General features: G+C 43.9%; 1 protein-coding gene across 2 annotated transcripts in view; it reads right to left on the minus strand.

Moving 5' to 3' along the window:
- The window catches only part of LOC137261215 (atrial natriuretic peptide receptor 2-like), a 28,391-nt gene continuing 13,626 nt past the window's right edge, over positions 1-14,765 (minus strand). For both annotated transcript variants that reach the window (XM_067798924.1, XM_067798925.1), the window contains 23 exons: positions 13,987-14,121; positions 13,633-13,836; positions 13,082-13,188; positions 12,689-12,796; positions 12,440-12,547; positions 11,775-11,913; positions 10,805-10,941; positions 10,043-10,151; positions 9,404-9,506; positions 9,193-9,289; positions 8,726-8,891; positions 8,443-8,519; positions 8,048-8,152; positions 7,678-7,749; positions 7,310-7,472; positions 5,992-6,138; positions 5,010-5,190; positions 4,382-4,522; positions 4,009-4,132; positions 3,221-3,289; positions 2,719-2,881; positions 2,225-2,335; positions 1-1,864 (listed from right to left, as the gene is read on the minus strand). In XM_067798924.1, coding sequence (XP_067655025.1) covers positions 588-1,864; positions 2,225-2,335; positions 2,719-2,881; positions 3,221-3,289; positions 4,009-4,132; positions 4,382-4,522; positions 5,010-5,190; positions 5,992-6,138; positions 7,310-7,472; positions 7,678-7,749; positions 8,048-8,152; positions 8,443-8,519; positions 8,726-8,891; positions 9,193-9,289; positions 9,404-9,506; positions 10,043-10,151; positions 10,805-10,941; positions 11,775-11,913; positions 12,440-12,547; positions 12,689-12,796; positions 13,082-13,188; positions 13,633-13,836; positions 13,987-14,121 — 4,043 coding nt within the window. In that variant the 3' untranslated portion in view covers positions 1-587. The remainder of the gene's footprint in view (positions 1,865-2,224; positions 2,336-2,718; positions 2,882-3,220; positions 3,290-4,008; positions 4,133-4,381; positions 4,523-5,009; positions 5,191-5,991; positions 6,139-7,309; positions 7,473-7,677; positions 7,750-8,047; positions 8,153-8,442; positions 8,520-8,725; positions 8,892-9,192; positions 9,290-9,403; positions 9,507-10,042; positions 10,152-10,804; positions 10,942-11,774; positions 11,914-12,439; positions 12,548-12,688; positions 12,797-13,081; positions 13,189-13,632; positions 13,837-13,986; positions 14,122-14,765) is intronic.

Consider the following 14,765-nt stretch of genomic DNA (forward strand, 5'->3'; position numbering starts at 1 on the left):
TGATGTGTAGCGGTTTATTCAACATAGACAGCTGGCTGGAAGTAGGACATTTAAAGACACTTGGAGAAATGTGTCACGACCCAGTAGCAAGGGGCATTGGTTTCTGTATGATTCTCCACAAGCTGCGTGCATATTTATTATACTTCGAATGTAGGTGCCCAGCCTTGGGACATTTTTAATTCACCGGAAGTTAAATAATGTTCAGTTTTGCATTGTCCAGGAAATATGTGTGGATATCTATACTCATCATCGGTTTCAAATTGGAGTTAATCACGTCATACAAAAACGTGCGTGAACCACTGATCCGTGAAGCACGCACGTGCAGGGTATTCATCGCGTATTTGGAGAACAGCTTGAAAACTTGTCGTATGTTACCTCCGTACACTCACACAATGCACAATCATACTTCTTCCAGGAATCGTTTCCAAACAATCCCTAAAACTCAAGCAAGATGTGTTTGACCACGGTGAAGATTCTCATCAATTCACTGTGTTGGACTTTCCAAGAACAAGAAGTCAGAGGCTCCCACCTCAGTATGGTGGTGTCTTAGCCACCTGTATCACATATCAACAAACAGCTACGGCTGGTCATAATGGTGTGATCTCAACTACACGGGTCACTCGTCGGTTCAGTTTCTTATCGTACACGTCCACGTCAATCTGTGACGTCAGGTGTGGAGACAACGCTCTAGCTCTGCTAGAATAGCGTGGAATTGTAGCACTTTTAATTGTATAGCCCACTGATGACTTTCTCTCCCCTTCTGATTCAAACGCCATGTTCACCTGACCGACTAATGAATGAGACCTATGTCCTGGTGCCCGATGTGTAGGCGCTACGTCTGCCCGGCTGCTGGTCGAGGACAAGTTTGAAAGTTCAGTTTGTGATATTACACCGCCTGGATGGACGTCACTAGATGAATGATCAGTGAGAGGGCTGACAGACAGTGACTCTACAGAACGTGACCTCAGAACCTGACGTCTGCTACTTGGCGAGGTCAGACATGGCGATTGTGTCTTTGTAGCCACATGGCTGCACTGGGCAGAAAGTCCCTGTTCCATAACACCGCCATGTTGTGACGTAATGTCGTCATGAGAACCACCTTTTTCGGCAGTGGGGCTACAAAGTGTTGAAGGTATTGAGTTAGTCACAATATTTATCTGCGAGGTCACATCCGGTGTGTCTTCTTTTAGTGTCCTGTGCTTGCCGTGAGACTTACATCCTGAAGTAGGTACACTGTTGACTCGCGAGGCCACAGTATACGATCCATGGCCTTCTGACGTCACCTTGTTCGCGGGATTCAGTTCTACTCCTCGAAATACATGTGAGGCTGCCCGGGGTATTGTGTGGAATCTTGATGTCACAACATTCACATGGACATCAGATACTGGTTCTTTCCGACGTGGAACACAGGATTTCACACACTTTCTACTTGACACATGACTTGCAGAACACACGTCATGCTCCGGTGTTGCGAGGCACAGAGAGCCACAACGGTCACGACAGTCACTTTCCTGGCACGGACTGTCCTGGATGTCATTCACGTGCTCCCCGTGTGTCACTAGGGGCATGGTCACCAGAACAGAATGACTGACCTCTCTGGTGTGCGTCCCACAGTCCGACAGACTGGGCAGAAGGATGGGATGACCATTTGATGGGGATGTCCTCCGTGTCCCTCTGGCGGACCCAGGAGCGTCCTGGTCAGCATGGGGCAGGACCTTGGTGAAGCCGTCCCTCCTAGTCAGGAAGAAGGTGTTCATGGTGCCCTTACCCTTCACGGGTATCTCGCCCCGGTCGTAGAAGTGGTAGCCAGCGAACCGGGACACCAGCTTGTCGTGGGCTGCAGAACTCAGGTGGATCTTCATTGCTGAAACACGGCAGGCTTGTATGTAACTATATGTCAGTTAAAAATACCAAGTTATAGATAGCTTTCATGTGACCTCTAATTTATTAACGAAAAGATATTGCCGATAACATACCACTTCGCGGTCTAAATTGATATGGTGAATTACCGTAATAGTTTGGAGTGAATGTGTGAGCTACATCAATGCGAGTCAGCTGATAGAAGACTGAAAAGATGCATGTCTTATAGCCTGTGAATGTTCAAACAGACCTGAGCTCCTGGAAGAAACATCTGAGCCGATCTTGGATTCGAACCCATCATAACGGGTTTCTCCTCATTTCACAAATTATTTACTCAATACAAACAATGACGTATTTATCTTACGGAATCCCGTTGACTCCATTCTGGAAGCAACGTTGACTGTGTCTCCAAACAAACAGTACCGAGGCATCGCCAGACCTACAACTCCGGCAACCACCGACCCTGTGTGGATTCCTGAAGAGAAAACACAGCTTGACACATGTCAGTCTATTCTGTCGTACAAGAGTCAGCATGAAATAGATGCCATTCACTATGTAAAGGGACTGCTTGTATTCATGGTTATTCCAGCAGGACTGGTGAGTACAAAGTGCGTGTTCTGTTCACCAGTCAAATAGTTTTCTTTATATTTCTTCATGTAAGGAGCAGGTTATGTCAGCTATGCAGCAAAATCCCGTTAATCCGGGCCACATAATGTCCGGCTGAACGAGTTACTGCTGCAGCGTGGTAACCTTTGAACACATTTCGACAAGCACAAATCTCCCGGGAGTTCTGGACAAACGAGATTTCGCTGAATCTATTAACTATTTTCTATGACAGGCAGTGAGTCCCCGACTGACCTATACGTATCTTGAGGGGTCTGTCTGGTAGATGAGGTATGGTGAAGGTGGCGGTGGAGGCAAGGATGTCCATGGCGCAGTCGGCGATCTCTTTGATGTGGTTGTCTCCGTTCCTCATCGGCAAACCACTAGCTATCATGTAGGCGTCTCCGATTGTCTCCACCTGACAGCAAACAGGGGGTTAGTGAGTAAGAAGAATTCATGTCATCAATGTATGTCTTTGTCCCTCGTGAACAGGAACGAAAACCGCTCATCTCTAACACTAAGCAGCGTGTCCATACTGTTACAGAGTCTTCAGTGACAATCCCGATATGTGTTTAATCAAAACTAAATGTATATTCTCTGACAACCCGAAAGCTTTTCTTTACCAATAACGGTTTACTCTTCACTGATAAACTTAGTTATTCTGTAGATTGGTTAAATAGCTTAATACATTAGCGGACACAAATGACGAAACAATCATCTTAAAGGCAATATCAACAAGAAAACCAATGCCTTCTACCTTGTACACGTCATAGTTGGTGATGATGTCATCAAAAAGTGTGTAGAGAGAGTTGAGGAAGTTCACGACCTGGAAAGACAAGGATACTCTTGTCAGGGTATATCTACATTATACCAAACACTTAAATATTTATGTACGGATGAAACAGCTCATTGGAACTGAAATGCATCACCATTCTTGTGATTCGATAAAAGGATTTTTCCGACACGAATTTACGGTTTTCATATGAATCAAGTTAGTTTGAGATCAAAGACTAATGGAGAATCTAACCAAATAAGTTACCTGGTAGTTGAAATACACATTGACAAAGAAAGAAAAACAATAGCTGGTGAAACAATATTCGGTATCAGGACAGACTGGGAACCCCTTATTGCAATGTTAAAGCACTAAATGAAACAAGTAAAGCTTTTGGGGGGTTCTGAATGTCCTTTCTCAGTGGGACTCCTTTTTCAGTTTAACAGGAACTGTTAGTTTCTATGCATATCCAGAGACTAAGCGATGGTGGTGTCAGACAGTTACGGACGTTTTGATTGGTTGAATGCCACCAAGCACTGTTTGGGAGTTGTGACAAGGGGTGGGACCTGGAGATTACGTCATACTTTGGTAACTTGTCTCTGAATTATACATCGTATTTGACAAAGAGCATGGCATAACCTATATGTAATAAAAGGGTCTGAAAGCGGAGCAGACATCGGTTATTTTTCTGTGTCATAATTATTCCATATTGAAGGTAACTGAAAGTTACGTACAAGTCAGGCTGTGTGTATTCTTGGGATGAACTGTCTTACCTCTATGGGTGTGCTCTCGCCACAGATCTTGGTGAAGCCCACGATATCGGAGAAGTATATTGTAGCCTGATCAAACATCTCGGCCTTCACTGGTTTACCCAACTTGAGGTCCTCTGCCACAGATCTAGGGGTATAACAGTGAACATTAACCACTGTCTCAACCATCAGGTGGAACTTTACTCAACCAGCAGGTGGAACTTTACTCAACCAGCAGGTGGAACTTTACTCAACCAGCTGGTGGAACTTTATTCAACCAGCAGGTGGCACGTTACTCAACCAGCATGTGGCACTATACTCAACGATCAGGTAGAACTTTACGCGATTCTTATATTTTTGCTGTACCGGATTACTATAAAATAGTAGATACACTCACTGAGGCAGCATCCGGTATAAGAGGTTCTCCGTCTTCCTCTTCTCTGCGTCCAACTCACTCGTCCTCTCCGCTACAAGCTCCTCCAGATGGTTGGCGTACTTCTCCAACATGGCGATCATGTTGTCGATCATCGTCATGTGTCTGTACAACCACAGCATACATCTTAACTCATGTCTCTGTACAACCACAGCATACACCTTAAGTCATGTGTCTGTACGGTTAACCAAAGCGTACATCTAAAGTCATGTGACTGTACAACCACAGCATACATATTACGTCAAGACATCGTCATGTGTCTGTACACCCACAACATACATTATAAGTTAACCTAGCGTCATGTGACTGTACAACCACAGCATACATCTTACGTCAAGACATCGTCATGTGTCTGTACAAACACAGCATGCATTTTAAGTCATGCCTTAGTTATGTGTCCCTGGGGACATCACTGAAATCGAGCCAAGAGCTAACGTACCTGGATTGCCAGTATGTCAGTATATTCGTAAGTTAACGACAGCATATTGCCTGAGAGCGATCATGTATCATCTCTGCCACACAGGAAAAGCTGAACAAAAGTTTTATATATGATGCAGCTGACAAAATGGTTCTCTCTTGTGAGTGTACATACTTGGACGGGTTGATCCTGGTGAGGGACTTGACCACCCTCGGGGCCGAGGGACGGGCACTGGGGTCCTCACTCCAGCAATCCTCGATCAGGGCTACCAGGTCCGGATGCTGACGAAGCTCACGTGCAACTGACGGGCGGAACCGATTGTGCGGCGGAAGGTCACGAACTCGCCGGACGATTTCTGCGATCACATACCAAGCATATCATGATTCAATCAAGTAGTATTTCCATGCTCACATGACATCTCTACCATAACACATAGCACGTAGCACATTGTACGGACCAGACTCTTTGATAAGCACATGTGTGAGAACGCAGGGGCTTGGAAACATCGCTCAGAAACACTGTATAGACCCTATTCTAGTACTATATAGAAGGACTAGGGTAGGGTCTATACACCTATATGTCTTTCTAATACTGTTTCTAAGCGATACAAGACCCCGTGTTTGAGAAGCACTATCAAACAACGATGATAATGGGTGTTGGTTAAAAGGTTGATGTAACCCGGAAGGCACTTGCAGATATGGTTCAAAACAAAACAGGAATAGAATCTCTTACTTTAGAAATGTCATCTAACAGTCTGCCACAGCGAATGTTGAAATACATACCATGGCTATGCACCCTGTAGGCCAGACCAAACATATTTTGAATAAAAATCGTATAGAACGGGCTTTGTACCTGAACAGTTGTGAAATATAGACTGGAAAGTTGGAAGCTGCTGGAATAATGGTAACAGATAAAGTGTAACTTAAAGTGATACAGTGGCTAATGAATACTCGGTGCCTAACTGAAGAACAGAAGATGGGATACTCGGTACCTACCTGAGGAACACAAGAAGGAATATTCGGTGTACGGACCTACCTGAGGAACAGAAGGTGGGGTACTCGGTGTACGGACCTATTTGAGGAACAGAAGATGGGGTACTGGGTGTACGGACCTACTTGAGGAACAGGAAACAGGGTACTGGGTTGCACGGACCTACCTGAGGAACAGAAGAAGGGGTACTCTGTGTACGGACCAGACCGTGTGAACACTTCCTTCATGATAACACCGATAGCGTATATATCCGTCTTCTGAAAATCCACATTCCTTTCGGCTCGAAGGATCTCAGGGGCGGTCCACAGGTCCTCTGTAAGATTAGTGTATCATCACCACCACCAGCAGACGCAGCAGCATCAACAGAATCACCATCAAATATCGTCATCATCACGGTCATAATTGTTATTAAAGAAATGTCATTTAATCGCAGCTGAGCCACAAGCACACATCAGGACAGTCCTCCAGTAGTCGGTATACTGCAGAGGAAGTTCAGTGTTCGGTAACCTAAGCTTAGCCCGAGACAGTCTGATGTTATCAAATACGTATATGGACAGGTTTCACAGTAAGTAAGTGAGTGAGAGAGATTTAATGCCCCTTTCACTGGACAGTATGAGAAACACAAAGGATGAAAGTGGGATATGAGGAGCGCCCCGATTCGCTGTTGCCAAGAAAAACACGACCCTGGTGAGGACGGGTTTATCCATGTTGCTAAGTTCACAGCGCCATTCCCGTGGCCGTGCCATTCCCTGCAGTGGTAAAAGTCAGACGTAGTCTTAGAGTTTCCTCCTAGAATATTAAGCTACGATTGGCTCGCCGTGACGTAACTGGAATGCTACTGAAGGGTAAATCTGCCCCATGAACTTCTTCCTGTCGAACACATATTTCTCCTTTCTCAGTTCACTGCCTATCCCAGTGTGATGGGAGGGGGAATACCGGAGAAAATACCTCATCAAAACTGAACAGTTTTTCACGGCAAACTGACCTCGGAAGAATCAACCTTGGGACTGATCCGACTTTCTGAGTATTACTCTGTAACTATTAAGGTTTAAACGACTTAAGAGAACGTCATTGTTAGAGCCGTGTCGTGTGACTCTCAGGTGACTTCTCAAACGTGAAAAACCATCCGATATCTAGATGTATTCTTTGGAATGACCCTTGTTAAGTTACATTGTCATTTGTGGAGTGGGACTCGAACGTCCTTGAAAGACACCCACGTGCCAAACTATTTGTTACTTGGAGGATTATATCAGCCAACATCAGCAACACCGTCACCATCAACAATACTGCCAACATCATCAACACCGTCATCATCAACAATACGGTCAACATCAGCAACACCGTCATCAGCAACAACACCGTCACCGTCAACAACACCGTCACCGTCAACAGCACCGTCAACAGCTGCATTAATACGTGACAGACCCAACCAAAATTTGACTAGAACAATAATGACCCACATTCAACACATTTACTACACTTACTGTCTGCGTTCTCCTCGAAAGGTATTGACGCCTTGTCCATCGACCTGATTTTAGGGACACCGAAGTCCGTGAGTTTACATGTCCACCGACTGTCCACAACGCAGTTGGAGCTTTTCAGGTTGCCATGGTAATTTACAGGGCTTTTTTGGATGTACTCCAGACCCTTCGATCAGAATATGAATATACATTCAGAGGGCATTGCAATCACGGTCTCGGTAAACACCTGGACACCTAATTACTTTATACTGCAAACCCAGATATTTTGAGGTCTTTATGATCTGTGCTATATCTGGTTCAGACACAAAGGCAGTCATGCTGATTGTGTTATTAATTTAAATAATACTCATTCACTTTATCCCAGGTCTTACCTTAGCGACGTCTTGACATAGGGCGAACTTGAAGAGTTGATCCAACTTGATATTGGTGTTCCAGATGATATCCTGAGAAGAGATGACAAAAAATAAAGGGCAATAGAAAAAGGTGCATACGGTGTGTAAACATTTCAAACAGTGTGTTACGGAATCAGCTCAGATGAACAGTAGTATCAAAGAGATAGTACGTTGCACAATGCCACAAGTAAGTAAAACATATATAAAGCCAGGGTTGCCAGGAAGGGTACTTGTTTTGCCGTTATATTAATTACTGGTACAGGTACTAATTGCCATTATTGATCCATATCATAATGCTTGAAAGTGTATCGTGACAATCGCGAAATCTGAAAACCCCATGGTACAGTACCTGTAAGCTTCCTTTCGCACAATACTCCCACAGCAGCAAAATCCTTCCTGGATCTACACATGCTCCAACAAACGCACAGACGTTCTGGTTCTTGAGTTCCATCAGCTAGAACATACATTTCTGGCAATGATGTTCTTTGTATGGGCTGGATGTCACGTAGAATTTACATGTCATGTACAATTGCACGATGCAGCAAGGGAACTACATACAAAGTTACACCCCGTTAAACATGGCAGTACATTTCCATGCGGAAACGCCCGCGCCAAAGCCTTTCTAAATTCCTATTACGAAGCAGTTATAATTTGATGTTTATACACGTTTCTAACATTACTGGTCCGTTAAGCGAGGTCCGCGTTATCGAGGTCATCATGGAAACTAACAGGATAAAAGCAAACCTGGTTGAGTTCCTGGAGAACATCCTTAGTTAGGCTGACACTGGTCTTGGACATTCTCTTGACGGACACCAGACTTCCTGATATAAATAACCAGCAGTGATATATGTTATTTGGGGTAAGTGAATAAGTTCAATCCTGTTATCAGTGACTTTATCTCTATAGGAGAAAGGATGTACCATAATTTAAAGCTTGTTGGAATTCTATTCCAAGATAACCTAGACTATGTATTTTGTCCCGCAAACCAAGGTATGGGTCGCCGTGAAGTGGTCGATGAAGTTCCTACCTCTGATGTAGGCGACGGAACCAAACATGGTGGTGCCAGTCTCCACACAGTGAAATGACCTCGGGGAGTCTGTGTAGGAATCAGCACAACTCACAACGTCGCGTGTGTTCGTCACTCCCTTAGCGGTTTTAGAATTCCAACGACGGGTTAGATTCTTGAAGCTAGACTGGAGAGAAGTAATGACTGATTGCATAAAAATATTAGTATCATTAATTGTTTTGTGTTCTTTGTGAAACTAATAAGTAAAATAATCATTAGTGGAGAAACCAGAAAATATGACATTGATGTGCAGCCATGGTAACTGTATGTATAACAGACAAGCCATGAACAAATAATACTCTTTAACACTGAACATTCGTTACTGTTCGACAAACGCTGGATGTTGAACCACAGCTAGTGACTGTAAGCACAGCCTACCGCAAGCACAATATATATTTCACCGATCATGGTTAACAGGAGTTACCTACCCTGACGCTGCCACAGAGAATGGCCGTGACGAAGTCGATTTCCTCAAACTTCACTTGCCACAGCATACTCTCCAGCTGTCGGCGACGTCGGTAACGTCTGAAGTACAATCACAACGTTATTTCACTTATTTATAAATACAAGCATGTTAAGATGTTGAACCAAATGCTCCTTGTACAGACGGAGTACAGTAAGAGATGTGGCAGGACTAACCTGAGTGACACCTGCACGGCGATGGCGATGATAAGGACGACTGACGACCCTGCCGCCGCCCCCGTGATGGTGTCAGCATAGCCCAGTTCCCTGGAGTCTGGCTCTGGGAAACAGAAAAATGGATGACATGCTTCTAAAATTGCAGGAAACTGTGATGAACATAATGCATGCTGATGACGTAGCCAGGTGAGTGGAGTGCTCAATTTACTGAATATTACACTTCGTCAGGTTCATGTTTCAAGACAGGTTTTCCCTTGCTTGATGTTGTTGAATGTTGCTTGATGTTGTTGAATGTTGCTTGATGTTGTTGAATGGAGCAATTCGGTCACTCGCGATGCTCATGCCATTGTCTGTGTATATTGTTATTAAATTATAATCTGTTTATATGGCGCCGAGTTCCAGCTAGGCTGTTCACAAGCGCTTTGTTGTGTTTTTCCCCTTCATGATGGGATGTCAATCTCAAAGACGATTCGTGTTCTCACTCTCAACTCCCTAAAGGTCACAGCAGGTTCAGGTTGCTGTGGATGAATGATTCGCCCTAAAGACGTCTCCGGTTTCTTGGAGCCTAGATAAGTTCAAGAACAAGTTTGGTTTGCACTGACAAAGAGACAAAATGTCTGAGAGAATGAAAGAATTTACCTTTCCTGCATTTCTCCCCTTCAAAGCCGCAGGTAGGTATGTCTGGTGGAGCGTTTTCCTGCCCCACCTTCCCGTCGGGCCACCTCACACTGATTGTCTTCTCTAGTTTCTGTGGGGAACACAGGAATACAAGGTATACTGGGCACACCCCACACAAGGCATAACAACGTGCACCTTGCAGACTCAGCCAGGTCATTCCAGATATTAATCTCCTAATATTCATTCATTTAGGAGTTTTACTTGCCCACATTTAACAGAGACTAACACACATACCTAACTGCACGGGTATTAGTAACGCACTGATATAGTGACGTGGCAGTGTCAAGGGGCAACAAGAACATTTAATTCTGACATCTTCACTGCTTTTTGACAAACAGGATTTACTGAAGGTTTTAAGATGCGACAACTTCTAGAAAGTATCGACGACGGAATACGGTCTTGTCTGGGAATCTCATTCCTGCCAACTTTTAACACTATTGTGGATTCAGGAACCCAGAAACGTATCATCATTACACACGTCAGTGAAATATTGTGGAGATTCGAAAATCTACTGACATGTATTGCAGACACTATTTTACATATGACTGATGACACATGTCTGACTCAGGTTATAGCCGTTGTCTGCCAACTAATGCTCCTTTATCTCAAGTGTTTTTTCGCATGAAAGACAACACCCACTCGTCGGCTGTTCTGATCGATTCTTTATGTTAGACCACAAAACGTTCGTGTTATAGCTCTTGTGAGTGGGCGCTCTTAACTTACCGAAAACACCATTCCTCCGTTCAGGGTGTTGTAGATCTCGGTGATAGTGGTGAAGTTGCCGTCTTGCTGCATGTCAAGGAGCCAGATGTTGACCAGTCGATCACAGAAGTTGTCAAGAACCAAATTAGCCGTCACACCTTCATTGTAAAACAAGTCCCAGTGAAATATACAGAGCGACCTCGGGAATACTGTACACTGGATAATGTCTACCTGGTCTCACCCGGGGTAAAGAAAAAAGGGGGTCACAGGACTTCACCCGGGATAGAAACAGGTAAGGGAAGAAGGGACATATGCCTTCACTCGGGGTAGAAACAGGCACAGGAAGAAGTGGTAACAGGCCTTCACACGGGGTAGAAACAGGTACAGAAGAAGGGGTAACAGGCCTTCACAACAACAAGAAACATGTCTGGGATTACGAGACCAGCCCTCGTTGTATGAATGTCGATATTTTGTTGTATTTTCTGATTTTTTATTGCTAATGAAGTGTTCATATAAAATGAATGTAAATAAGCACGGGCAAACCTATTTATGTATAAATAGTTTAGCAATGTTCCTATGACATGGCATCACGAATACGTATCATCAACTTAGCACAGAACTATTCTACTGTTTCAAACTCTCTATGTTATTTATTGGCGATATTCACATTGATGGTAACCAGCTGGAGACATGTGTATTACATTTTAATACATTTAACAAAGAAAATGTACAGTAATGTATATTGCTGGCATACGTGGACAGAAACAATACAGAAGGCTACTGATTCTTTCATGCGGGACAATCGCTGTTTGCTGATAGCATAAAGACAAAAAGTTTGAGGATTTTGAAAGAAATTCGAATATCATGTTACAATCACTTTATTATCATGTAATCTGGACTGCATTACTTGCCGGCATTGTACTCGGTCACGTTTTACGTGTGGCGTCCCGGAAACAAAGAGATACAACATTTGTGAGGAATTAACTCTCACCAATCGTCTGTACGCCTTGTGCCATAGAGAACATGTGGCTACCATTTTTTGGATCGCCTCCCAACACAATGGAGCGGTTGACAAGGATCGCCCACAGCACCGTGGCATCATACAAGAAGGGGGCGTAGGCGTCCAGTTGCTAAAGAGGGAGGATTAGAGTAGAGATATAACGTACTTCGATGTGGGATTAATGACGTATTTATTTCACCGAATAGTCATACATACAGTGAATGAGTTAAAGTTAGTAAAGATCGCTATCGAGAAGATCCCTACAGTATCGAGAAGATCCCTGCAGTATCGAGAAGATCCCTGCAGTATCGCTCAGCCTGGAAATACCCATGACTTGTGCTTTCCGTCTAACCACAAGGTACAATTACATGTAACTGGACAGAGCATCGCTCGTGGTCTAATGATTGCTTCGTCAGCATTAATAAATGGTAGTTATGTTTTGATGTTTTAATTCATACAAAGAATACGGATTACGTCATAATGCAGAGGAGTAAAGAAATTAGTCCTGCGTCAAGAACGTTATAACATGAAGTCGTCATACAAAAATTGTATATATCTCTCGACGATAATGTTGCCTTAATACCAGTAATTGGGTTATCACACAAAAGAGCAAAATATGTTTTGTGCACATAGAAAGGCAGAAGTGAAGTACATACGTCAGAGCCTTGAGGAATATCCCACAATTTGTTCGTCACTGCATTCATCTTCTGAACGTGGTTTTTGAACTTTTTGTAAGTCTGCTGTTCTTGCGCAACAAGGATCACCTGTGAAAGAGGTCACATTGACACGTAAACATGTTGCACAATCGCTACGCAGTAATTCAGGTAATTCTTTCATGTCTGAGACTTATAGAAGCTCACGGGTTATAAACTCTGTCTGTGAAAGTACAACCACAAGATACTTACGTGAATGACAGACTCAAACGCAAACTTCGCCTCTTCATCATAGGAATCGTTTCGTCGCCACACACGGTCTGATAAAACATCTGCCTCGAGCGTCTCGCCCGAATACACCTTAAAAAGAGGCAAATGTATGTATTTATACGAATCACTAAAGACATTTATACGGATCACTAACGAAATGCATATATCAAGCCGATGTGTTTTGTTTTTCAAAACAGTATGAAAGCAGCTGACGGTATGTATCTGAAGACGAAATCGCACCATTAACAACATCAGCAAGAAAAACTTTATTTAGTACAGTAAGCGTCAGATATCTATTAACGCAGCATGACAAATGACCACAGTACAACAAATGTATGTTATTTAGCAATAATGACGTGAGTACGTGATACTCACATCTCCGTTGATGCAGATGAAGGCAAACTCCCCCGTCGTGAGCCCCAGTCGGTGAGCCACCAGGATGTACTTCCTCATCGTCAACCACGGCACAGCGAAGATGATGACTGGGAAACCAGAACTCAAACTGAACGTTTTCTTCCATACCGTATGGTAATCACGAAACCATGTTGGTTCGTACATGTGCTCACACAAACATTGCAAATGGTTACACTCAATAATAGTAGTTGCCTGCGTGACACCCACACCGTGAGCTAACTTCAAATCATTCAGCTCCTATCTCTGGCTTAACCAGCATAACAGGTAATCTCGTCAGTAATACGCGGTTTCTGTTGCAGCCAGAGCTGCCAGTGACATGTCTGCTGGTCTGAAATGTATATTAGCTGATGCGCCATTAGTTGGTTTCTGTTGCAGCCAGAGCTGCCAGTGACATGTCTGCTGGTCTGAAATGTATATTAGCTGATGCGCCATTAGTTGGTGCATGTGTTGTTCCCATGGTATTCGTGGGAAGAGGCACATTCATTGTCCCCCCGTGTTATGGAACCACTTACTTCGGGCGTACTTCTTGACCTGAAGGAAGATTTCTTTGACCTCTTCGTCGTCCATGCTGGGTGTCACAGAGTGCGTGGATGTGAAGAAGTTAGTGGTGTCACTGGCAAGAGCTTCATACACAGACTTGTAGGAGCCGTCCTGATCGTGGATCATGGCGAAACGCTTCCAGTTGAACATACTGGAGACGTAGCGCATCGTCGTGGCTGATAACACAAAACATGCATCTTTATTTCGCGGTGAGTGAAACTCATTTAGAATATTTTGTTTCGTTTTATCAGAGTATCTGAAAGACAGGGGAATGCATAACTTGGAGACATCACAAATAGTTTTACATCGGTGCCCCCTGTACTTACAGAACTGGTTCAGGGGTCCGAGAAGTCTGATAAGAGTAGAATAGATGTCCCTGTCTCTCAGGTCGTGGTCGTTGGAGACCCAGCCGAAGACGGGTATGTTCCAGTGAGACGCCAGCTGCGCCACAGGACGCATGCCTGGAAGTACAGAACACAATTAGCAGTGTTATGCATTGAGTAAACCATTATATAGATGTTATATATATATATAGTCATCGTCATTGTCTGAAGGAGAACTAGACGGCATATTTGCCCTGAATGTCCACCACTGTGCCTTCTCCACCACTGTGCCTTCTCCACCACTGTGCCTTCTCCACTGTGCCTGCTCCACCCCTGTGCCTTCTCCACAACCGTGCCTTCTCCACTACAGTGTCTTCTCCAGTACCACTCCAGGCACTCCAGTATCTTTCGAGTTGGATGATGACAATAATGAAACACTCAGCTTCTTCAAATCTACCTTCCGGTGTTACGCTTCAGTCATTCCCATCACATTATTTATCAGGGGTTACAACACATTGACAAAGCTAGCAACAGTGGTATCACTATGTAGTTCATTCTACCTGCGGAACACAGAGGTACTACAGGCATTACTCCTAACATTATTTATGAAGGGCTACAACTCATTGACAAAGATGACAAAGAATATCTCACTATGTAACAGATTCTACCAGTGGAATACAGAGGTACAACGGACCTAAACCCTTCTTTTGTTTTTTAACAGAGTGCTCAGCTCATTGACAAAGATTTCAACAAATATCACGACCCATAAATGACAGTGAATG

The sequence above is a fragment of the Haliotis asinina genome, chromosome 14, assembly GCF_037392515.1.
Source record: "Haliotis asinina isolate JCU_RB_2024 chromosome 14, JCU_Hal_asi_v2, whole genome shotgun sequence".
Lineage (NCBI taxonomy): Eukaryota > Metazoa > Mollusca > Gastropoda > Lepetellida > Haliotidae > Haliotis > Haliotis asinina.